Source organism: Phyllopteryx taeniolatus, chromosome 11 (assembly GCF_024500385.1).
Source record: "Phyllopteryx taeniolatus isolate TA_2022b chromosome 11, UOR_Ptae_1.2, whole genome shotgun sequence".
In the NCBI taxonomy this organism is placed as follows: domain Eukaryota; kingdom Metazoa; phylum Chordata; class Actinopteri; order Syngnathiformes; family Syngnathidae; genus Phyllopteryx; species Phyllopteryx taeniolatus.
In genome coordinates, this window is record NC_084512.1 from 17,000,592 (window position 1) to 17,026,581 (window position 25,990).

Consider the following 25,990-nt stretch of genomic DNA (forward strand, 5'->3'; position numbering starts at 1 on the left):
TGAGACTTACCAAATAGGACATGAAAAATAGCAATATCTACAGTTGGTTGATTTCATTTAGCATCAGATACTACTTCTACTACTACTAATTATGTCAATGCATGTTTTCTGCAAACACTGTTTTCTGTGCTTGTGTAGCTTCACATGAACTGATAATACTATTGTGTTGCCATACTAATAATAGTGCAATAAGACAATTCTATGCTACTTGAAACAGTGGAACCTCTAAAGTCGAAGGTCCCCCAATGTCGTACAATTCAGAATTTGACACATTTTATGAAAAATGTGCTTGTTAAGTGACACAGAACCAGAATGTATAAGAATGTTACAAAATAAGATCGGCAAGGCTCTGAATCTAAACGTAGAATCCATCCATTCTTTTTTTTGTGTGTGTCTGCTTGTCCTCATGAGGGCTGCAGCTGAGATGGAGCCTATCCCAAATGACTTTGGGCAAGAGGTGGTGTACATACTGGACTGGTCACCAGCCAATCACAGCACTCTTATAGACAAACAAGCATTCATACTCACATTCAAACCTACGGACCATTTACTCTTACATGCATGTTTTTGCAATATGGAAGAAGCTGGAGTACGTGGAGTAAAGAGAATATTCAAACTCCACACAGGAAGAAAGCAGCCAAGATTCGAACACCGAACCTGCCCCCTGAACTGTAAACACTATTTCGCCGTGCTGCTGACTTTTAAAATCTTCCTGACAAATTATCCATAAAATTGCCCATTGGTGTGAATGTGAGTGCCAATGCCTGTTTGTCGCTATTGAAAATGCATGGACGGTTTTACAATGGCGACAGTTTGACTCCTCTATGGGAATTCTTTTTCAAAGTACCCCCCAAAAATCAAAGCATCCCAGAATGGATTGTGTTCAACCTTAGAGGTTCCACAGTATTACATTTTACACACTCACAATGTCCATGAAAAAAAAGCCACTTTTCAAAGGCTCTTGCATAAATGTCATAATGTATCGATTTTTATAAGCATGATGTGCGTAAGTCCAAATGTTGACAAGGGACATTAGTTCATAATGGCATCTGTTTTGATAAAAACATCAATATTTGGCAATAGTTTCATCAAAACATATCACGACAGGAAGTATTGCAATAATATTTTGTAACCCTACATCTTAAAACAGATCACTGAAGCTGCCTACAAACCAACTAACAATAAGCTAAAAGTGTTTCGGGATGTCTTAAGACGATTAAGCAAAGAGACATTATTTGCATGTTTGTTTGCTGCCTATAAAGTAGGATTGTCCCCTTTAGAGAACCCTGCTGTCCATATGCATGCTGGGGCGGGGGCGGTGCATGAGTATAGCATTACTGCACTAACTTCTCCCCAAAACAGACTCCCTCAAATCTTATGCTACTGTCACTCGTGTGTGTGTGTGTGTTCCTCAGAAAAAAAAAAGTAAAAAGTGTTCCTTTAAACGGCAGCTTTAAGTTGCTGTGACATATGGAAATGGAAACTTGTGAGTACAGATGAGGCTGCCTGAGGCCTTTGAATACTTACACAAGGACATTAAAAGCCATTACTTTGTATCATCAGCAAAGGGAGTTATTCAACTCACTTTCTAATGAGTGGATCCGCTCTGGGAGAAACTTTAAAGTTGGATCAATATGAGAGAAAAGCAATATGACGCACACACTGACGTCAAGCCTCTTTTAAACACATGCCACAGCCTGAAAAGGGTAGAAAGTACAAAGGATAATGCACTGCTCAGCACTTGGTACTGACCCGCTCTATATACACTAACAAAAAAGGGAACTAATTTCGATATGACTCATTGACATATTTTATCATTTTGTCGCTGTCAGGCAGAATCCTCGCATCTCCAAAATCACTATTTTCCAAGAAATCAAAAAAGGCCATCTTGCTTGAGTTATTAAACACTGCATTGTTTGAGTTAGTATTATACAGTACCTCATAATGCTATCATATACTGTTGCGCACCAACATCAACACACTACCACCCAAAATCATGAATCGCTAATTTAATTCTTTAAAAAAAAAAGGTTTTAGCTGTCATTTAGTACATTGATGGGCACCAGCTGCCCACATCAATCTGCACTCACTCTAACCCCCCGAACAGACGAAAAGCCTTGAATAAATGACAAAAGCAAATTACTGTGGTTACATCATCTTCCCAAACTCTTTTTTAAGGTCTTAGAGCCATGATGCAATAAATAAAACAATGACGAAACAGTTTATTGGGTGGAGATGAATCTGGACATACTTAACAGTACATTCATGGCTAAAAAGTTCCTTCTGCAGTTCCTTGTTTAAAAATCATTCACACTTTTCAATTATGAGGCCACATAATGTGCACGGCTTCCACAGAGTGAGCGAAGAGGCTCAAAGAGTTTAAGCATTCAAGAGTTAATACATTTGTTCTCAAGCTATTTTCAACATTTTAAATTAGTTTATAACGCATAAAAATAAGGGACGCGAAGGGACAGACCAATAGTATCAATTTGTGAAAAAATATGAAATTGAGGCGGCACGTTGGGGCCTGGTTAGAGCATCTGCCTCACAGTTCTGAGGACCGGGGTTCAATCCCCTGCCTCGCCTGTGTGGAGTTTGCATGTTCTCCCCGTGCCTGCGTGGGTTTTCTCCGGGCACTCCGGTATCCTCCCACATTCCAAAAACATGCGTGATAGGTTAATTGACAACTCTAAATTGCCCGTAGGTGTGAATGTGAGTGTGAATGGTTGTTTGTTTCTATGCGCCCTGCGATTGGCTGGCAACCAGTTCAGGGTGTACCCCGCCTCCTGCCCGATGATAGCTGGGATAGGCTCCAGCACACCCGCAACCCTTGTGAGGAGAAGCGGCTCAGAAAATGGATGGATGGATGGATGGATATGAAATTGTCCATATTTGGACATATGAGGTTTCCGCCTGACAGCAATGATTTGTATTATGTAGTGTAAGTAACCCAAAGATAAGAAACTGGACAAACCTAACATACAGTATATGTGAACAAAATAATTTATTATGGAGAACAAAATATGCTACTTAATTGTTTTATTTATTTTTATTTACCATTAATTCTGATCTGCTGTATATTTATTTTCTTGTAACATTTTGTAATTTGGTTGATTATGTATGTAAGTACTGAAATATTATAGGAAATGTAACAAAGCTAATATATTTAAAGAAAATAAATTATATGATACATTATGAACAATAACATTGTACTATTTTGGTCTTTTAATTTTTTTTATGATAGGTACATGTATTTTTTTATTTACCATTCACACCAACTATCGCTATGTTTATTTTCTGGTCATATTTTGCAATCTGGATGGTTATGTTCTTTAAATTATCCAAAGATAAGAAAACTGCAAAAAGAAAAAATGTAAAATAGTATATTATGAACATATATAACATTTCCATATGTTGTTTGGTATTTATTTTATTTTTACTTTACCCATAATGCTAAACTGCTGCCAAGTTATTTACTTCTTGTAATGTGAAACTATTGAACCTACCCAAATATGATAAGAAACTTATCTAAAATATTGAATTCTAATGAATGCATTATAAACAAACAAATATTGTGGTCCCTTTTTTTTTTTTTATTTATTATTATTTTATATTTAACCATTAATGCTAAACCAGCATCGATTTAGTCATTTCTTTCCCTTAAGATGCACAATGATTCCAGCATGAATGACAAATGCACAAATGTGATTTCAACCAATTTATTAGAGTTTCTATTGAGAATTTTCATAGCTTGAATTCATGTGCACGTTAAGACTAAACACGATGAAGACTAGTGTCTTGTGTTTGTGTTAAAAGCTCCCATGATACAAGTTTGGAATACTGTACCCTGCGGTGAGACATTTTCATTTTGTCTAAGAGATAAAAACACATTGAATTAAGTCAGTGCTCTAACAAATCTGTCAGGAGGCAACTCAACTAGTACAACTTTATGTGGTAAGAAAATTGCTTCATTTCAAGCTTGATTTTAACGCCAAATTAAACACTTCCATATAGTGTTTATTCTTTGTTGTTTATCACAAATTCCAAGTCTTATTCGAAGCAGCGTGACTTATTTATTTATTTATATATATTTTTTTAATTACAATGTTCCCGTTTAGATTAAAACGGACAGTTAAGCAGTTTGCGCTGCAATACTGCTGCTTAATTTAAGCCAGTGATACAGCTACTGTGTTCAATGAACTAGTTTTAAATTGCCAAGAATCAAATTGTGACACTAGGAATGTAGTAACCTCTGACTGGTAATTTCTCAGCAGTAATATGATATGAAATTTAAAAAAACAAATTAGTAATTCCATAACCTTACAATGCCCACTCTGAACAAACAATTAGCTTAAGGGCGATTACTGGAAAGTTCTGTCTTTTGATAAAAAGGTCCATAATAAAATGGTCACTATACAGTGGCTATAAAATATCTACACCCCACTGTTTAAATGTCAGGGTTTTCTGATCTCTGTGTAGACACTACCCTATATAATGAGCATTTGAATGTTAAATGTTTTGGGGATTTTTACAGCTATTCCTGCAATATTTTACATGATTTAAAAATTGTGCGGTGTTGCACGGTCCACATTGGCCGTAATATAGCCATTAGGCTGCAGGTTGCCCACCCCTGCCTTAATGCATTTAGATAAGGTACAGTACTCGTGTGTCTTGTGTGGATGAGCAGAGTCTCCTATTGGACTTTGGTGACAGCCTCGTGGATGGACTCGGCCACGTAGTTGATGTTCTTGCTGGTCAAGCCGCACATGTTGATGCGTCCGCTGGCCATCAGGTAAATGTGTTTCTCCTTCACCATGTGTTCCACTTGTCTGGCTGCGAGAAATAACGGCGGCAGAAATGTGGCTATATTACACACATGTGTAACAGCGGGAACACATGTTGGAATTCTTCGCATAGCTGAGTTCAGAAAAAATATAAGTCATTGAGAACTTTGAACCTCGAACCGCCGCCTAGTAAGAGCTCAGTGTACCCCAGCTTAATAGCTGCTTAACCAGCTTAACTTAGCACACGCTTACTTTTTTCTTTGGCTATTTTTTCACACTATTTTTTTAAAAAAGGAGCAACCTCAACAAGATGTGTTAACAGAAGGTTTAAGAGTGCTAGCCCTGCAGAAAAAAATACATGCCAACAAAAACAGAAGAATATGTGCCAAAGTTGCATCAAGCTACTGCATCTTCCGAGGAGTACTCCAGCAACATGTCGTTTTTAACATTAGTTAATTTCTTTCTACTCTTTACAAATTGGATAAATGACAAAAAAAAGAGATGTGCTGCAATGCCCGTCAGCTTTGCGTAGGAAGGTTTTTGTGTCTTTATTGCTTTTTGTACCATCTTTACACTTGTATGACAGTTGAAAATATGGAAATGTTACTTAAAAATTGGATAAAATATAGGTTTTATAATGGTGAACGTCAGATAACTCAGCCCATTGTGTGTGACTTTCAATGTTCCGCTGCATTTGTAATTGCAAAACTCTACAGTCGGGTTAACAAAGCTACAGCAGTATAGATGTTGTGGAACTTGCGGTGTTATAACCCCTTTAACCCACTGATATTTAAACAAATGGTGCAGCAACACATGGAGACAGACAATATACTGTAACAATACTCACAGGCATATATTCTTTACCGACTGAGAAAAAAAACTATCAAATTACTGCAGCATAGCCCATTCCAATGTCAAATCTACATCTATGTATTTTAATGCCCGCTGGTGACCAAATAGAGTGCATTAGAAGGAGCAGCACAATGTCCATCGAATTAATAGTCAAGGTAACCCTGTATAACTGATTGTGTGCCTGTACTGCATGGTGTGTGTGTGTTTTTGCTTCCACCGTGAGCGTGTGCATGTGCGCGTGTACTCACGGTTGAGTCCGGTGAAGCTGAACATGCCGATTTGCTCTGTTATGTGGTCCCAGGTTCCTGGCGTCCCCAGAGCCTGGAGCTTGGCTTTCAGCTGGGCTCTCATCAACAATACTCTGTCAGCCATGGTCTTCACGTTTTCTTTCCTGGTTTCAAACAAATGAAATCTTACATTTGTTAACATACTACTTTAATAGCCATCGCATCAGATTTAGAGCTCTGACAACTAACCATTCGACAAAGAGCTCGGGCGAGTTCAGGGTGACGGCCACGATGCGAGCCCCCTGAGTCGGCGGGTTGGACCAGGTTGTCCGCACAATCTTCTCCATTTGGGACAGAATTCTCTTCAGGTTGTCAGCATCGCGAGCCACCACGGTCAGGTTGCCAACACGCTCGTCTGGTGGGAACAATAGATGTGAGAGGATTTCTCTTTGGGATTAATTAAGCATCATCTTTAGAAGAATGCCATTTTTAGCAGGTTCTGAACTGCATTCCACCTGTTTTTTTAGTCCACATATTTTCAACTTCCCTTTGGGATAAAGCAAGTGTTTGTATCTTCTTTAATGCCAATTTGTGATGATCGTATTTACACAAATAGTGGCGTTTATGTACTCATTTGCAGATGGGGGAAGATTTTTGGAATAATAATGTTAGAATTTATGTCTAGTGAAAGTGGAGTTTAACATAAAAAGGAGAAATATAGACAATGGGGCAGAGTGGAAGTCCTGTTGCTCACAAGAAAAACAACCTCGTGGAGTCATGTCAGACTCTTTTGGGACGCAAAGTGTGATTATAGACACCGTCCCCACAAAACACAAGATCATCTTCACTGCTGTGCAGGGAACTCGTTTACAACGTGCAAAGACTCCACACGTAAATTCATCTGAGAAATTGTTTACATGCTTTGGTGCTGCTGTTTTACTTAGCCGTGGAGTTCAAATGCTCAGCTTTACTTTTGAATGTATTCTATAAATTTGAATATTTTTAAATATATTGACTATTAATACTCTGAGATCTTATCGGTGACAAGCTGGTGGAGCGGGCGGATGCGGTTCTTACTATAGAGGCCAAAGTTCTTGGAGAACGACTGGGCGCAGAACATTTCAAAGCCCATAGATACGAAAAACCGGACGGCCCAGGCATCTTTATCCAGACTGCCCGAAGCGAATCCTTGATAAGCCGAGTCAAAGAACACAAACAGCTTTCTTCTCTGACAAAGAGCAGAAAAAAACAATACTCATTACAAACACAAACATTGAACTAGTACTTCTTATTGAGGACAAGTGAGGCAACAAGATTTTCATTACCATCATAACTTCAGCAATCTGCTTCCACTGCTCCTGTGTAGGGTCTGTGCCAGTTGGATTGTGGGCACAAGCGTGCAGGACAAAGATGGAACGCTCTGGACAGCTCTGAGAAAGGGGAAGTGGTTGACATTTTAGAAGTTGTAAGGAAGTTGAATAAAACTAAATAAAATCAAACTAAAGTAAAACTACTCATCCTTTGAGGACTTCTGACAAGGGAAATACTAGGGAACCGGGTACTGTCACCAAGTGGTGTTTTATATGTTTTCCATTAAAAAGTCAGCAGTCTCAGAACACATTTTGAGCTTTGTGCTTATTTTGTCAGTATGTAATTGATATTTGATTACCTGTATTGTCATTGTACTTCGCAGCCAGGCCTTTTCAGTGTGAGGGCCATTTTGTGGTTCTATGGTTGTCATTACACTTTTATATTTTGGCATTACTGGCACCCGTCTGTGGTGACGTCACAAAAAAAGCCAAAGAAAAAGCTAAACGAACTGAGTTGATGCATTAGAAGATTTGCCTTGGGGCAAATTTTGGGAGAACATTTTGGTTGAATTGCGAATTGTACCACTTTTGGGGCTGTTTGACTTTGCAGGCTTAGTTCCAGAGTTCACGTCACGCTGTTTACCTCCAAGTCGCCAAGGAAACCAGACAGATCTAGGCCTCTCTTTTCTGCATCCCAGTACTTGTAGGGACGGACATTATCGAAGCCGCTGTTGGTGAACACCCCGTTGTGATTTTCTGTAGCAAACAAGTAGATAAAGCCTCTTCACTGTTTTTGTACTTTTGACACAAGGTCGCTTTAGTCAACGTCCACTGATAATGAGCTGCTGTGACTAAAACGAGACCACAAATAATATCTTTATAGTGGCTTTCATGAAGGCTAAGAATACGTTACAATAATAACTATTCTCCAGTTTTTATTGTCTTTCTATGGCTGGATTTACACTGAATGGTTCATTCTCATTCTACTCACTTTTTCCACCATTAATCTGACCTACAGTATAACCTTCATCCATCCATCCATTTTCTGAGCCGCTTCTCCTCACTAGGGTCGCGGGCGTGCCGGAGCCTATCCCAGCTGTCATCGGGCAGGAGGCGGGGTACACCCTGAACTGGTTGCCAGCCAATCGCAGGGCACAAACAAACAAACAACCATTCACACTCACATTCACACCTACGGGTAATTTAGAGTCTCCAATTCATGTATGTTTTTGGGATGTGGGAGGAAACCGGAGTGCCCGGAGAAAACCCACGCAGGCACGGGGAGAACATGCAAACTCCACACAGGCGGGGCCGGGGATTGAACACGGGTCCTCAGAACTGTGAGGCCGACGCTCTAACCAGTCGGCCACCGTGCCGCCACAGTATAACCTGTACAAATAAAAAAATAATAATTTTCTTTTAGAGAGGGGGGAGTAAAAATAAAAAGCATAAATCACATGGTTGCACAAGTGTGCACACCCTCTCATCACTTGTGCAACCACATTATTTCAGTTGATTTTTACTTTCCCTCTCGAAAATATTGTTGTTGTTTTTTCATTTGAGCTGCACAGTTTATAGGTCCCATTAATGTTGGAAAAGGTTTTAACATTATTTATATTGGTCTCATTTTTTTATATTACAAAAATATGGCATTTGAACAAGGGTGTGTAGACTTTTTATATCCACTGTATTTCCATGCAATTTAAGTTGTTCCGTCAGTGTAAACAAAGCCATATTGTATATGTCCCACTCGAAATGACAATTTTATAAAAAATAATAATAATAAATGCATTAAATCGGAATTAGCCACTTGGAACTGGAGTGTAAATCCAGCCCAAGTGTGTTTATACCCCAGGTCGGCGCAGACACATAAACTGGTGTCTTTGTGTTGTTGCTTCCGTTGTAGAAACGTCTGAGGAACTCTGCTCCCATCTTTAGTGCACCGGTGCCGCCCAGACATTGAACCGCCCCCACCTGAATGGGACAGACAAACAGCATAAATGAAGACGAAAGGGAAGTGCAAATCCAATGGTGGAGCACACGAACCAAGTGTAACGCACCCTGTTCTCCAGGATAGCAGGGCTGTCGTATCCCAGCGCAATCTTGGACGCCGAGGACCTGAACTCGGGCAAACCCAGTATGGGCAGGTACTCGTGGTTGAGCTTGTCGTCATCGGCGATGATCATTTCCACCTTTTTCACCACCGGCAAAACCCACGGCTTGCCTTCATCTGTGCGGTAGGCTGCAACACAAGTTCAGGAGAGGGAAGAAGGAAGACCTGCAGAGCTTGCTAGCTAGCTACACATTATCCATTAAGCTTTCAGCTACTTTCCATTTACATTAGCATCAGTCCATTCATTTTCTATAAAACTTGTCCACATTAGCGTGGTTGGTGAGTTGGCGCCTATCCCAACTGACAAAAGGCATGGTACACCCTGGACTGGTCTCTGGCCCATCCAGGGCATTTGCTGTATGTAAGCATCTGCCTGGTAAAATGATTTTCTGCATGCAATTAATATCTCATGAATTACTCCCATTGCGGTCAGTAGCCAGACCTTTCCCTACATTACCAAGTGTCATTTCCAGTTCTATGGTCATCAGCACACTTTTCAGTTCAAATTGACCAATGTTTCTGCTGTTTGACACTAGAGGTTCCACTTTCAAATTATATGTAATTAATTGAATTACAATGAAGCAATTATTTAATACAATAATTATTAATATATTTGAAATAAGCAATTTCAGGGGAAAATGTCACATATGTGGCCCCAGAGTTGTACTTTGCCCACTCCTGTTTTAGGGCCAAAGACGTCCACGCTCATTATTGATGTATTCTAAACACTGCAGAATGTCATTTTTCTCTCTGGTAATGTGTACAACATTATTCTCAAATTCCGACTCAAGATACCTGGCTTGTTAGAAAACTTTGATTCTGCTTCCACTGCTACAAACAACCAAACACATGGCATGCATGATAAATCTTGACGTTTTGGCCTACATTCGCCATCTGCCAAACTGTCTTGTTAAAGATGAAGAGATTAGCAAGCCTCATCCCCCTGCACTTAATCATGGGACTCAGGTAGGAGCAGCAGCAGCAACACAACACAACATAACAGTGCCATTTACCACACACGCCTGCAGCATTTCTCGCATGGCTCTTTTGCAAAGCAAGCAGACAGGATTATTACTCGTAATCTGATTCAAAGTGACAAAGGTTGCACGGGACTAAATGTGTGGTTGTTTCACAAACAGGGGCGGAGTTTGAACTTTGAATCTGATCGAGAGTCAGAGGTCATTGTGCAGGTTTGCCTCACAGATGAGCACAAATGTCATTTGATAATGAATTAAATTTCAGGTGTACATTTGCAGGAAGAGTGAGACATCACTTACATTAATTGGTTTTATGATGACATAAAAAAAAACCTCACAACATTAAACCATGAATGGCAAAAGGATTGCAAATAACGGGACCGTAGTAAAATCAATGGTGTGTTCTGTTCCAACTTACCCCCAACGCCGAGGTTGACTTTGTGTGGAAACTGGTCGTTATTGAAGTCCTGTGTTAGTTTAAACACGGCTACGGGTGCCGCTTGGGGAACCTCGCTAAACACGGACATGGCTTTAGCGCTGTTACTGTACACTTTCAACTTTAAAACAAAACACAACTCAATCACGAAATGAACCGGACAAGCGACAGAAAGGGGACACTTGACACTTTGCACTCCGACAGCCGCTAAAGAGAAAAGGGAGTGATACGGCTGCACCAATGGGAACGCGGCCGTGTAATGCGCACCAATCACAGTCGGTCGGTAATACATTTCCGGTGAAAGTCCAACGGAGAGAGCGGAAAACAAGTGGCGAGGATGCTGACCAATGAGCGCCTTTGTCGCGCTACTGACACAAAACTCAGCCAATCGCATTCAAAAGGGCGGGGATCGTGATTAAAATGCAGGTAAAATACTTGACCACAAGATGGCGCAAAATAATTGAATATAGTGCAAATGTGTAATTTACAAGGACAGTCAATATTTACTGTAAAGTACTTTCAATGAAGTTTTATCATAATTACAAGTACAAGGAAGGTTTTAGAAGCTATATAAGTTCAACAGTGAACTATCCGTTCAGTGGAAACTTCATTAGGCCCCCAAAAAATATAAAGGGTCAAGTTTCTGAATTGATAAAGATAATGTTCAGTTTGGATTGATTTGACTGTCAAAAGAGGTATTATATCTTATGTATATCTGTGGCTGTAATTTGCAGTGGGCTAAACATACAAAAAACACATTCACGCCAACACCTATGGACGATTTTGAGTCTTCAGTGAACTTACCATGCATGCTTTTGGAGTGTGGCAGGAAGCCAGAGTCCCCGGAAAACCATTCAAACTCCACACATCATAACTCTATTGTCCACTTTTATGCATATATATGTTCTCCCCACTAAAGTTAAAAAAAGATATATCTCTGTATACACCAATGGAATTAAACCAGAAATTACATGAAAACCTGTTCCCAGGGCAGCTGACAAGTGACTTCAAAAAGCAATGGGTGGCCCTCTACGGAGTGTTTTTTTTTTTTTTTTTCATTTTAGCCAATCAGAAGCCTGAGAAGTCACCCCCGAAAAAGGCATCGTAAAAATTCTCATGTCAACGAATCGTGAGTTGGTCTATAATATCACACTGGATAGTGTGGAACATTGCCAAAAGTGCCAAAAGTTGTCAGACCTTCTCTGACTGAGTGTATCCATCACATCAAATGTGTGAACAAGCCAGACATTTCTCCAGCTCAATGTAGGAAAGACTGAAATCATTGCTTTGGGAAAAGGCCAATGCTCAACTTCATGTCATTTTAAATCAAGTGAGAATTCTTGCTGTGATTATTGACTCGGACCTGAATTTTAAGAGTCGCCGAAAAGCTGGGACTAAGTCTGTTTATATCTAGAAACGTCTTCTGTCCGAGACACAGAAAAGCTGGTTCACACAATAATTTCTAGTAGTTTGGACTACTGTAACAGGATTTTTACACGTCTGAATGCCAAATCAATCCGACAGCTGTAACTGATCCACAAGAGTGCTGCTTGAGTTCTACTCATATCAAGAAACTGGACCTCATCACACAGATCCTAAAACCTCTGTACTGACTACCTGTCAGTAAAAGATTACATTTTAAAATCTTGTTGGTCTACAAAGCTCTGAATGGTCTTGAGTGGACCTAAATATATTTAAGGCCTTTTAGTTTCCTATGAGACTTCCAGATCCCTCAGGTTGTCGGGTGCCGGTTTATTGAGTGATTCCAGAACCAAAAGCAAACAATGTGAAGCAGCATTCTGTTACAAAGCTCCTCAAATGTGAAACAAACTCCTTGAACATTTGAGAGCTTGCTCCAACTCTCGGTGCACTTAAATGTGGCGAGAGCTTTATGGTTGACAGCTGCATTTTCATAAATCAAAACCATTATTTCTCATTTTCAACATTTTCAATTTTCTCATCAATTTTGGGATTTTAAGTTGATCATTGTTTTTTTTTTTTCATTTTGCATTTGAAAGTGTATTTTAGTGACGCCACCACATAAGTACACCAGTGCAGCGTGATGATTACTAGAGATCCATAAATGTGAATTGCCACCGACTTGTAAACATCATATTGTACATACCGACGATGCAAATCACAAAGCTCATGTCTTTTTCTGTGCTCCCTGCGTAGACATAAGGATTCATTAATTACAGCAAAACGACACAAAGTGACAGTATCGCTCTGAAATCGCCTTGAAAGTGTGAGTATTTTAACTTTTAGTTTCATCACACAGATCTTAACTTCTCTATATACTGGGATACATTTCCATTGTAAAATATACAAAACAGTCAATCGATGAAATAAAAAAAATTACATCATGACAAAGGAGAAAAGCTGACTTCTCCATCTACATGCAAAGGCTTTCTGAGGAAAAAAATAATAATAATCAGTGACAACAATTACTGTTTGTATTTAAAAAGAAATACTTGCTCTTGTATTGGATCTCATGAGATTGAGCAGGTGTGCCTAACATTGTGGTCGAGAGTATACACGTCGATAGACGGACAATCAAAATGTCGTTTGAGTTAAGAGCATGTGCTGGTAGTGTAAATTAGACGGTGCGTGGATCCTCATCTGTTGTGTCCTGAAGGTCTGCGCTGAGCTCTGCTATAAACATACTGGCTCCACTGTGCTGTCTGCACCACTTGAAGGGATTCATAAATAAAAAGCTGCTCAGCCCAGCCAGCAGCTTGTTGGAAAGTGCTTCAGTCCTTCCACACAGGAGGCCAGATGCTCTGTCTAATGAAAATGACGTCCATTAATCGGGGAGTTCCAGCTCTGCGTTCAGTCACGGCTATTGAATTCAATTTAACTTTTTGCACCTAACTTGACAAACATCATTCAAAATATGTTATCGGTCTGAAAGCATTATCAATAATATTAATGAGGATATTGCCCAAATTTAGTAAACAATACACATAATGTGCACTCTGGGTGTGTTGACAAGAAATTACTGCTTCTCCTCAAATGCAGTGTACAGAAAATAAACCGAGAATGTCTGTCCATTCGCTAATATCGTAGATGTCATGCACCAAATAGTCAGTGGGTACGTCGTCCATCTTAGACAAATAGCAGTGGCCTACCTTCTCTTTCAGGAAAAAATTGTAACCGTAATAATATACTGTAAGTTCATAGATGTTATTAAATTTCATTGAATAGTGAACTGCTGAGCCCATTTGAACACTGTTGCTAACCAAAACAGAAGCACCAGCCTCTCAGACAAATTTGAATGTGTGCAATGAGTTCCTTGAGCATTATCAGCAGGTGAGCTTGCGTTATGCGACAACAATCAGCGTTCGCTCCGCAATATTGTGTGCGTGCATGTTTATGTTTCAGTGAGCGACATGATGCACTGCATTTGTTTCGCACAGTCTGTCTCATTCTTTCTCTCTATAATAGTGTTATTTAATACACTCCACTTTCATTTGACAAAGTGTAACATTGCAATAATATTTTGGAATATTGTTCCAAAAATGGAGATACAAATAAAGGCCTCCTTCCCCAATCTGCAGTTGTGTAAATAAACGCCCCTGGCCACTAATGATCTTTTCTTTGTAGTTCTTTGTAAAGGCGTAAGTACTTTGTCCAAACTATTAGTAGCGATACACATTTTCTGCTAAAAAAAGACATTTTGGGCCTGACTGACTCAGATCCCAAATAGCGGGCACTAAATTGCCTATTCGCTTGAACAGATTGCACACACTGTTGGTGGGCGTGTCGCTCATAAATCGCAATCTTTTACTAAGACTATGTTCACACTGCAGGTCAATTACGATTTTTTTGGCCAATGTGACATGTATCTGATTTTTTCATGTCAATGTAACCATTACAATTCCAATTTTTCATATTCCACCCAGGCCTCTTTCATATGAGGGTAGAAATTGGATATGTATCCAACTCGACTGGAGTGTGGAAGCTCACGGGGCGCGCATCCAACCTATATGTCATCGAAAGGTGACAAACGTCACAACTATTGGACAAAACAGAGATGCAAAAAAAGCAAATGGGAGACAAAGGAGCAGAAAACAGTTAGTGGCAAAAAGAAGATGCTCAAGAACTGATAAATATAAGAAAATGTTGGCTCCAGTTGCACAAAATGTTTGAAATTACCACCAATGCGCAGTGACGAGACCTACGCGAAGAGCCATATTAACTTTCGTCAACATGGCGCCTCGTGGTAATGCGCACGTGCAATGTGACGTCCTGCTTTGCGTGCATTCGCGTGACATCACGGATGCGTTCCAGCCTCACTGGAAACTGCATTTGTTTTTTGTGATGTGAATGACTACATAAAAAGATCGGATTTAGCCTAAAAATTCGAATTGGGGATCATGCCCTGCAGTGTGAACGTAGTGAATCTCACTCTAACAGATTCTTAAACGTGATGGAGACCGCTGTATTTAAAAGAGAGCTTTGCGCTGCAGAGCTGCAGATCACTAAGAAGCTACAAAATTTAACTAGAGGAGGATGTAATAATTTTTATTGGCATTACCAAAATGTAGTCTGTGCTACACTGGCACTGCTTTGCGTGCTAGTTTGCACCTAACTTTTAGACGCGCTATTTAAAAACATCGCAACTGTCTAAGGTTTGATAAATCACATTAATCAATTTGCCTATACTCCTCCCATAAAGTGTCAAATGTACTGCGCGGCAATTTAGTGTGTTTGGCAGAAGCAAACCTGGTTGTGTGCATCCATTTTTGCATGCCCAAACCTTTAGTAAATCAGGCCATTAAGAGTGTACTACGTTATTACCGTATTTTCACGACCATAAGGCGCATTTAAAAGTCTTAAATTTTCTCCAAAATGGACAGGGCACCTTATAATGCGGCGCACCTTATGTGTGCACCGAGTTCCAACATCTATAAATGTTGTTGTGTGATGAGCGCTCCGCTTGACTTTTAAATTTTGTTTTTATTTTTTTAGCATTTCCTGCCGAAACGCTGCTTACACAGAGGGAAAGCGGACGTGGCTGAGGACAGGGGAAAGGTGCGTGAAGTAGGATGCTAAAGCCACGCCCCCAGTAGGTATATAGCGCAGGGGTGTTTATTTTATTTGTTATTTTTTTACCGCTTGACTGACTGGGAGCATTTCCGGGGTGTGCATTGTGGAAAACAGGTTTGGCTAAGGACCCCCAAAAATGGCACCTACAAAGAGACACGCTTACGAAGCACAGTTGAAACTGCAAGCTATCAGTTACGCGGAGGAACATGGGAATCGAGCAGCCGTGAGAGAATTCAAGATCAACGAATCCATGGTTCGCAAGTGGAGGAAGCAGGAAAACGAGCTTCGCCAAGTCAAGAAGACGAAGACGAAAAAAGAAAAACAAAACACGGAAACAAGGCGAGGTGGCCCGAGTTGGAAGACCAACTCGAGTAATGGATTAATGAGCAAAGAACAGCCGGGAGAAGCGTCTCTACAGTCACCATTCGACTGAGGGCAATAACTCGGGGCTTGCTATCATTCCGGGAGGCTTGACGAACCGCTGGACATCTGTGTAAACAGGGCGTTCAAAGTGAAGTTGCGAGCGGCGTGGGAGCCATGGATGACAAATGGCGAACACAGCTTTACTAAGACTAGGAGGCAGCGCCGGGCGATTTACGTCACAATTTATGAATGGATTGTGGATGCTTGGGCTAACGTGTCTGCTTGCACTGTTGTTCAAGATTTCGCACGGCAATGAGACTGACTCGAACCTGCCGTGTTTGTTTGGGAACTTGCCCAGCTGTTCATTTCGGATACAGAACATGAGGACTTTGATGGATTTGTGGATGAGGATTGATAAAAAAAATAACGTGAGTACATTGTTAAATACGTCAATAAAGTTCAGCCAAACTCAGTTTTACTCCAGCTGCCTTTTTAAAAACATTGTTTTAGCGTGCATGCATGCTACCGTATGTTTTAAGCTAGCGTATGTTTTACCATGCCTGCGCCCAATAATGCAGTGCGCCTTATGGATGTGTTAAATACAGAAATAGACCCCGTAACTGAGACTGCGCCTTTTAATACGATGCGCCTTATGGCCGTGAAAATACGGTAGTTAAATCTACAGGGTGTCCAATGTCCACAAACTCCTTGATTTCAAACAGATATTAACTTTATTGTAATATTGCTTCACAGTATCTACAGTTGCATTCTTTCAAACAGTTTCATGAGCACTTAATACGCCCCATAGTGGAATTGCAACATTTTGCCCACAAATGCTCCCAAATTGATGACAATAAAAACATTTTTTTTTTCATTGATCAAGTATGGCCCTAAGGGGACTTAATAAAAACTGAAATGACCCCTAAAAGGAAAAAGGTTACGCACCCCTGGTTTAGATATTTAAAAGATTATTTTTTATTATTTCTCCTGCTTGAGGATTGCAAAACTAATTTTAGCAATCCTCAAACAGGAGCCTTCTGGCTAATTCTGGCTTTTTTAACCATGTGTACTTCATGTGTTTTATGAAATTGCATTGTCCCCTTTCAAAAATAAACTGAAGTAAAAAAAAAAAAAGAAATAAAGTTTTCTTTTTGTTGTTGTTTTTTTTTGACAGAAATTCATTTAAAAATTTTTTACATAAGGCCATTGCTCAACAGTTTGATAATGCACCTTTGGAAGCAACTCCAGCCTCAAGTATTTTTAAATATGATGCCACAAGCTTGGCCCACCTATTTTGGGGAAGTTTCCCCATTCCTCTCAAGCTCCATTAGGGTTGGACTTCTTTCATGCTGTCATAATTGGGATTTAAATTTAATCAATTCCATTTGGGTATGAGACTGTAAGCAACAAAATGATGAAGTGAAGTGCAGTGAATGCTTTGCATATACTCTGTATAATTAAAAAAAAATACAAATGTCAAAATAAAAAATAAATCAAATGACCAATCAAATGATAATAAGTTATTTTGGGGTGTTGTATTTCTTCTGAGATGTTGCACACTTTCCTCGAGTATCTTACCCTCCTCAATCATCTCCTCATTGCATTTTGACAGCCTTGATGTTTTCATTCCTTCCGACCAGGTGAGGACGTCTGCGTTAGCTATCGCTGTCAGCCCTGCAATTATGGGATTTGAGCTTCTGGAACAAGGCTTGGAGGCCCAGAGCAAGGCAGGGTGTGTGATGTGAATGCACTGGCGAGGGGCCCCCGGGGACCCAGTGATGTGACGTGTGAGTCAGAACAGAAGACGAAGACAGAAGAGGCCCCTGGCAAAACGATGCCCACAATTGGGAGCGTGTCACATCCAGATCAATGAGTGAATCCTCCTAATATAGACAGAGAACTTCTCTGCATTTCACTACCTGACAATTGATATGTGGAATATTTATTTTGGAATTTGTTACAGTGCAATAGAAAGCATGTCGAGAAAACGGGTGGGGGGGGGCTGCCAAGTGCTTTATCTGTGTTTTGTTTGTGTGCAGGTTAATCCCGCTGCTGTGCTACGCTGACACTGACAACACACAAAGGCACACATTGAGGCACAAGACAGACACATTCCAGCGGCCATATCAATGGAACACAAACAAGAGTGTGTGCGTGCACGCATTCCGAGGGGGGCGCTGCAGCGCGGCTCACATGTTGCGATGGCCTCCGTGTGTCTCTCTGGGTCAGGGAGCTGTGGTGAGTGACCACCTTTTTAGCCGCCCGCCTTGTTTGTTTTTTGAAGACAGCGTCATCAATTCTCTAACAAGGAGCGAGACACAGTCACAACACCGGGGACAGGGCCCCCCTGTGTAGTCTAATGACTGACTATATGCCGCCTGACACGTGTGTTTTGGTGTGGGCCTCCGCAAGTATCTGCATGCACGCGTTTGCGGGCTCCATTTGATATTGCCACGTGCTTTTAACAGAATTCAGCAGGAATTTGGACGCAAAGTGAAGCATTACATTGAAAGCATTTTTTTTTCCAGCTATATGAGCATTTGCCATCATTTCTGTTGATTGTGTTCAACTGATTTGTGACTACAGTGGACTCACAAATTCTCCTATTGGCATATTTTTGTTTATGAACGTATCCTATGTTATTTGAGGAAAAACTTGTCTATTTGCAATTTTCTATAAAGTGGCAAGGAAAATTCAGAAAATATATTTCTTCAATTTTTATGGCAAAATAATGTGTACACTACGCATTATATTTATTGTATTGCAGAGTCTCTTTAATTGAGACAAATGCTGGCTGTCGGCAGTAAACACACCAAAAGCAACCATTAAACGAGTTCTCTGCTAAACCAAATTTCGGTGATGAAAGGAAGAATTTTGCGTGTTGGTGGGACAAATCTGTGATTGACAGTCAGCGGGAGAGGATGAGATGGCAACGCATCTGTCTGCTTTGGCTCACGATAGTTTTACCAAACTAGGACTTAAACACGTCATCAAAACTAGGAACATAGCTTAACCTGTCCACGACCACCAGTTTGTGTTGTAACTGAACAGATCCATCAGTTTTGGGGTCAGCGCTAGCCATTCTGACACTAACATAGCTCGGAAACAACAGCAGAATTTCCCACCAGCCCAGGCCGGCCCAGGAGCGTCTGAACCATTGATGTAACTCCCGGACTTCGCTGTTTAAAAATGAACTGCACCGCTACAGCAATTATTCAGCATCATCATCATCATCAGAAACGTTGATGTGTATTTACAGGTTCTGTACACTGTGTACAGTGTACAGAACAGTGTACAGTGTACAGTGTGTATACTGTGTACTTAACGGTAAGCTGTTTAAAGCATTTTTAAGGGTACAGCTATGTTCAAAGATGTTTGTAAGCAATTGAAATGCTATTTAAGTGTTTTGGGATCATAGTTTGTGGTACTCTCATGGTTTCAACGATTAATATTGACAATTCTAATCACTTTCAGGGGAGTGTCAATTATTCGCGGAAATTCGCTATTCTCAATAGAGTTCGGTCCCTAACCCTTGCGAAGAGTGGGGGTCCACCGTAATCTTGTCTTGAAGCAACTGAGGCAAAATGAAGTACACTAGGCCAGTCTTTCTCACCCTTTAATAAGCCAAGATGCCCATTTTACTTCAGAAAAATCTCACAGTACACCGTCACACAAAAATCCTGAAATAAAGAGGATATTGTCTCAATTTACTCTTAGATTGACTTACTCAGTGTGAAGTCTGAGCCTCTTTAATTGAACACAGAGCAGATATACTCGCAGGAAGTTTGTTTTGCTGTATAAATGGAAACACAGGTTCATTGTACCCTCTGCTATGTAATAGAAGAGCATTACTATAGATCACTGGCATAGGTAGATGAACAAAGATATAATGGTAAGTAATGAATAATAATTTTCAAACAAATTGGATTATTTATAAAAAAAAAAAAAAACACTTATTCCAAAAGAAAGGGTTTGCCTCAGCGAGTGTTTTTAAAAGAAGAATGTTCTGTGGTTTTTCATTTTATATGGCAAACCACTTTTTCTATTTGTGTGACCGTTAAAATAGCCTCGCCAATAAATTTAAGAGTGAATTTATTTTACAGTATAACAATGGTTATCCTTTACTTGTGTGACACACAAGGTTAAATTTCTACTTGCCGTTACCGTTAAAGGTTCTCATGATGGGATAAGTCTGACGCTGGAACACATTATTTCCATTTTAATTATTTCCTATGAGAAAAGATTGTTTTGCTTAGTAAAAAATGGCGGTTCAATAGCATTCGGGAACGGATTGTGTTGCCCTTCAGTAATATATGCAAGCTTGGTAACATATGAATGCAGCATTAACACTATGGACATTTTTACTTAATTCAGTACTTCATCCATTTTAGTCTGAAGGTAGTAAAAAAAAAATTGCTGATCTCAACAAATTGCATGTTTTTTCTTGCTGTCTAATAAACTTCTTCACCACAGATCTGTCTGTTTTGCTTGAAAGGCATTTTGAAATGGGTGGAACCTCAAATACAAAGACTACAGAGCACGATTCGAACTGACTGATGTGTTGAGAAACAAAGACGGGAAGTGGAAGACCCATGTCATCAATTTTTAGCCTCAATTTTTTTGATACTGTACCAACTATTCAAGAAGAATGAAATGGCCTAATGTTATGTTACTAAAACGAATAAATGTTACTTGTACAGCAAAACAAACAGTCATTTCTGGATGGGGAGCGCAGCATTTCCCACAAACGTTTACACATCGCAGTCAAGATATTTTATAGCAACGTTGCCTTTCCCCCCTTGAGAGCCATTACACAAATGATCATGCTGAACTTAATTCAACCTCTTGATTTCGCCAATGTTATTTCAGCAGTCTCCAAGTATGGTCGTCAGTTAGGGAGAATAAAAAAAGGTCTAAACATCCTCCGCCACGTCTTTATCTACTTGTGGCAACTGGAGGATAAACATATTTAGGTTGCACGTTTCCTCCGAATTGACATTCCCAACACTGTAGATCCCACACAGCACAGCCCTTAAATCTCTCTGTTAACACTCATATATACAAACACACACCTGCTAGGGCAAGGCCGTCTGGGAGAGAATTACAGCAAGCTAATTTATGGGACCCGAGGGAGGGCAAAGGGCAGGGGATCCAGACTGGTCACTTCCTCCTCTCATGGTCTCCAAGTTTGGCATGAACCCTCCTGAATCGCAAAAACAGGGCAGCGGCCGTCTGTCAGGAAAAGAACAACAAGAACGAATCATTTGGGTGTCTCCCAAACTCAATAAGCACGAAGAATCTCCCAAAAAAAAAAAAAAAAAAAAAAGGTAAGCAGGTTATGGCGAGGGTCCCATGCTCAAGCGGTGGCCTCCCCATTTCCTCCAGAGAGAAGCCGCTGTCATCCGTCACTCGGCCCCAGGCAGTGGTACAATAGTGCAGCCTCGCTCCTGGCTACTGACACCATCGCATGCGCTGCTGATAAGACACGGCTTCCGGCACAGAGAACTCAACCATTAATGACAACACAACGGTTTGGTCCTTTGCCATTAATACAATATTAATGATGGCCGTGAGATAAAAGAAGAGGAAAGTGCACCGTTGAATGCGCCCAAGGCTGTCCATTTTGGGATTTTCAACAAATTTGCGGGGGGGGGGGGGGAATAGCACAAAACTTCAAGATGTCATGTAGCATCAACAATTTTCAGACCTCAGCTCAGCGAACATTAAAGGATTAATGCAGAATGTGTGCTTCGTGTTTGCGCAACACAATAAAGGGTGTTAAGAGAAGAACTTGTTGTGGCTCGTAATTTTGACAGTGCTAAAACTTTTTTTACACTTGTATGACAGGAATTTTAAGAAAATAAATTTGAGGGGATTAATGTCCTCGTTAAAATCAAGATAGCATTTTATTGTTTAGGCCTTAATATTAACAGTGGGCAATTTATTTTTACACTTGTATGAGATTTAAGAGCGTAAAGTGCATTATATCGCCTTTAGGCAAGATTGAGTGTTTTGTCATTTTAGTGCTTAAAATTGACAGTGCTTAACTTATTTTCTACCCTTGCACTTAAGAACGTTTAAAAACTATCTGGCGGAGGCATATTACTTTTTAGTCTTTCAATTCCAGACAGTTTTTTATGGTCAAGGTATTGATATCAACAGTGGTTACTTTATTTTTACACTTGTACGACAGTTATGAAAAAATATTTTGTTGTTATTCATCTTTAAAGTCAAGCTTGAGTATGTTGTTGTTTTACGAGTTCCGTGAGGCGCTTATGCAAAGCAAATTATCATCGTGTTACGATGTCATTAAAGATGTATTGTTCTGGTTTTAATATCATTAGCTATTTTAACACTTGTAAGACAGTTAAGAATGTTCAAATCTATCCCATCCATTTTCTTTACCGCTCATCCTCACTTGGGTAACGGGTGAGCTCGAGCCTATCTGAGCTGATTTCGGGACTGAACTGAACATTAAGACTAAAAATTATGTTATTAACTCATTCACTGCCAGCCTTCCCAGTTAATATGGATATTTGACTTCTAAAGCCGTCAATGGCAGTGAATGTGTTAAGTTATTAAGTTAATACATTAAAATTAATTCACAGAAAATTAAGAGTCTTCAATTAGAATATAATTGAATATTTATTTATGTGTTTATTTTTGAAAAGTTATGGAAGCAACACTTTGCCCATGGAACCAATTAATTCATCCATCCATCCATCCATTTTCTGAGCCGCTTATCCTCACAAGGGTCGCGGGCGTGCTGGAGCCTATCCCAGCTATCTTCGGGTAGGAGGCGGGGTACACCCTGAACTGGTTGCCAGCCAATCGCAGGGCACACATAAACAAACAACAATTCGCACTCACATTCACACCTGGGGGCAATTTAGAGACTTCAATTAAACTACCATCCATGTTTTTGGGAGGTGGGAGGAAACCAGAGTACCCGGAGAAAACGCGCGCATGCACGGGGAGAACATGCAAACTCCACACAGGCAGGGCCGGGGATTGAACCCCAGTCCTCAGAACTGTGAGCCAGACGCTCTAACCAGTCGCCCACCGTGCCGCTCCAAAAAATTCAATTTCCATTATTTCCCATGCAAAAAAAAAAAAAGGTTTAGGATTACATGAGACTTGCATGCCTTCTGCATTATTTTTCTTTCATGGTGGAAAGGCCCTAACACACAACAAAATTCTGCTATTGGTCTACAAGCACAACACGAAACCTGGCGAGGCAGACATGTTTGAACCCATCTCACTGACTGTAAGCATGTATCATCTCTGAGCAAATAAATTGGTCGCATAACAATACACTGCGTGGAACATCCACACTTGTGAAAAGCCCCCAAACACTGGGAGGGGGGTGACGAATGCTTACGTTAGGCAGTGTTTACAAGTGTGGTAAGACACTGAACATCTCTTGGTTTTACATGAGAAGACGCCACAGGCGAAAGTAAATCATAACTGTCTCTTCAGGGCTATCAAACTGGCACAAATTGCTTGGTGAACGTTCAGGACTAGGATAAATTAGATTTTCAGCAACGTATTACGTGAGAGTACACCTGCCATTCTACACAGAGACTTCTGATTCAACGGGTTTGTCGATGCAACATATGGAGACAAAGGGAGGAACGAGTCGAAACCTGTTCAGCAACGCCTGGCAAGCCGCCAATTCTTAAAGTGCTCAAGCAGCAAGTGAATTAAGGGAATGATTGAAATTTGACTGCTGAGTGGGTGGAAAGTGTCGATTTGAAATAGATGGGAGCTCCGGCTTATCTTGTTCATAGAACGGCAGCAGCCCGACGACCTCTGTGCGGGCCCGACCCGAGAGGCTTATCTCGCGACGATTCAGCGATGAAGGTGATGTATTGGACGGCGGGTATGGCGAGCAGCTCCTTGACACTCTGACGGGGAGTCTGGGTTTTGTTACAGGCAGGAAACAGACTCTTCCGCTCCGTAAACAAGCTAGCTCCCCTGCTCGGACGCTTGTGGGGGGCAAGGGCGGTGTTGGCACGCGAGGACCGCCTCAAGATGGCTGCCTCGGCGCACACGTGCCAGTAATTAATTTGCCCGTGCGCTCAGTAAAACTCATGGCATTTTTATTTGAACCACACAAATTTCTGGGTAATTTTTGTATAATTCGAACCCTACACAGAGCAAAGGGTGGTGGCCCAATGGAATAAACCTCTTGTCAATTGATTGTCTGTTGTCATACTAGAGCGGCTCCAACTACCGGGGACAAATTCCTTGTGTTTTTTGGACATACTTGGCAAATAAAGATGATTCTGATTCTGATTCTGATTCTGATTCTGATTGCATAACGGTAAAGACACAAACAACATCATAGTAACCATGCGAGTTGCACAATTTACATGCGTTGCCCTTCAAACTCCAGAGATACAAGTGCATAAATGATCCAAACTACTCATTAAACCCATTAGACTATCGCATTTAAACATGCAACATGAAGACGTGCAATTATTCTGACTCTTTCACAAATTCACACATACCTCCGAAATAACACCATCTATTTTGCTGTCTGCTATTATGTGAATGCAAAATGGTGGCCACATCCTGGCATTTCAGATCACAGCTCCCTCTGGCGTGAGTGACAAAGGACCATTTGTAAAAGAATCCAAAAGAGGAACACTTAGGTTAGTTTTCATGGAAAATGCATATTAAGCAATAGGAGAACAATCCAGTGTATTGAAATATGTATTATTAGCATTGTCAGAAAACATGTTGCAAATCATGAAATTTCATTTGGGACATAACAATAAAGACATTTTGGCGTTAAAAGTGTGAAAAATATTACTGTATATATATTTTTTTTTAGAAACAATAATTACCCCACAATAATTAAAAAACGCATAGCAATACAATTCATTGATTTTCAAAATGAAATTCAGTGGGGTATGTCTTTACCGTTATCAATCGAATCATATAAAAAAATAACCTTTATGGTTAGCTTTGACACTTGCATGCTAAGTATTCCTAAACCAGTTCCCTACTGTAAGTATTCCAAGTGAAATGCACATCGTATAAAGTGCTAATGTAATTAGGTCCTTATTTTATTTTATTTTTTTATTGAGTGTCTTAACGCAATGGAAAGGAGCATCTTAATGTCATAAACTTGTGTAAAGGAACTGTAGCCTCATATTTGACACGTTGTCCATTTTAGGATTGATCGCTTGTTACTTTAACACTCAATAAACAGGATTAAACAAATATTTTGGAAACAGGCTCGGTGCGGGCGTGTTTTGACAAGCACATTCCACTCAAGTCAGAATAAAATCAATCGTCCCAAATCGTTCAAAAATCACACGAAAATCCATCTCGTTGAAACTATTGCGTCATCGTCTCCAGGTAACCAAAAAAAAAAAAAGTGATTCAAATCATTTGATTTGTAAACCACGTGTTTATTTTCACATTTTAGACCATAATTCCTCTTTGCGTTGAAATGGCCCGTTTAGAGAAGAGAGGGGGGGGAGTCACGTTTGTAAACCTCAACAGGGCCTAATCTAAACAGCATCTTGTTGATGGCGAGCGGATGAGATTAGGCCGGCATGCTTTCCTTTTCTTTCCACACGGTTTAGGGCCAATGGGCCCTCGGAGCCTGGCGCCTGCACTTGGGCCACGGCAGACAGGTACAACAGAGGTGTCCCGTTTCACCAAACAGACGCCCCCCCACCCTTTGACACGTCCATACAATTCCTATATATTTGTTTAAGTGTTTCCTATTGGACTCAAATGAACTTGCAATCCGTGCAAGGAATCGATAAACGTATTGATTTTCATGGAATTGCTAATACTGTCTTTTTTTTTTTTTAAAGCAAGAATCTCAAGGCGTCATGCACGCTGGGGGAAAAAAAACAC

General features: G+C 40.4%; 1 protein-coding gene across 1 annotated transcript; it reads right to left on the reverse strand.

The window, feature by feature from the left end:
• Positions 1-3,705: 3,705 nt before the first annotated feature.
• Positions 3,706-10,925, reverse strand: got1 (glutamic-oxaloacetic transaminase 1, soluble). The gene is made up of 9 exons (XM_061790151.1): positions 10,682-10,925; positions 9,234-9,415; positions 9,024-9,147; positions 7,817-7,929; positions 7,189-7,293; positions 6,941-7,091; positions 6,113-6,278; positions 5,885-6,027; positions 3,706-4,833 (listed from the first exon to the last, which is right to left on the reverse strand). The coding sequence occupies exons 1-9, from the start codon at positions 10,788-10,790 to the stop codon at positions 4,694-4,696; spliced, it is 1,233 nt and encodes a 410-aa protein (XP_061646135.1). The 5' UTR covers positions 10,791-10,925; the 3' UTR covers positions 3,706-4,693.
• Between the last annotated feature and the right edge of the window lie 15,065 nt (positions 10,926-25,990).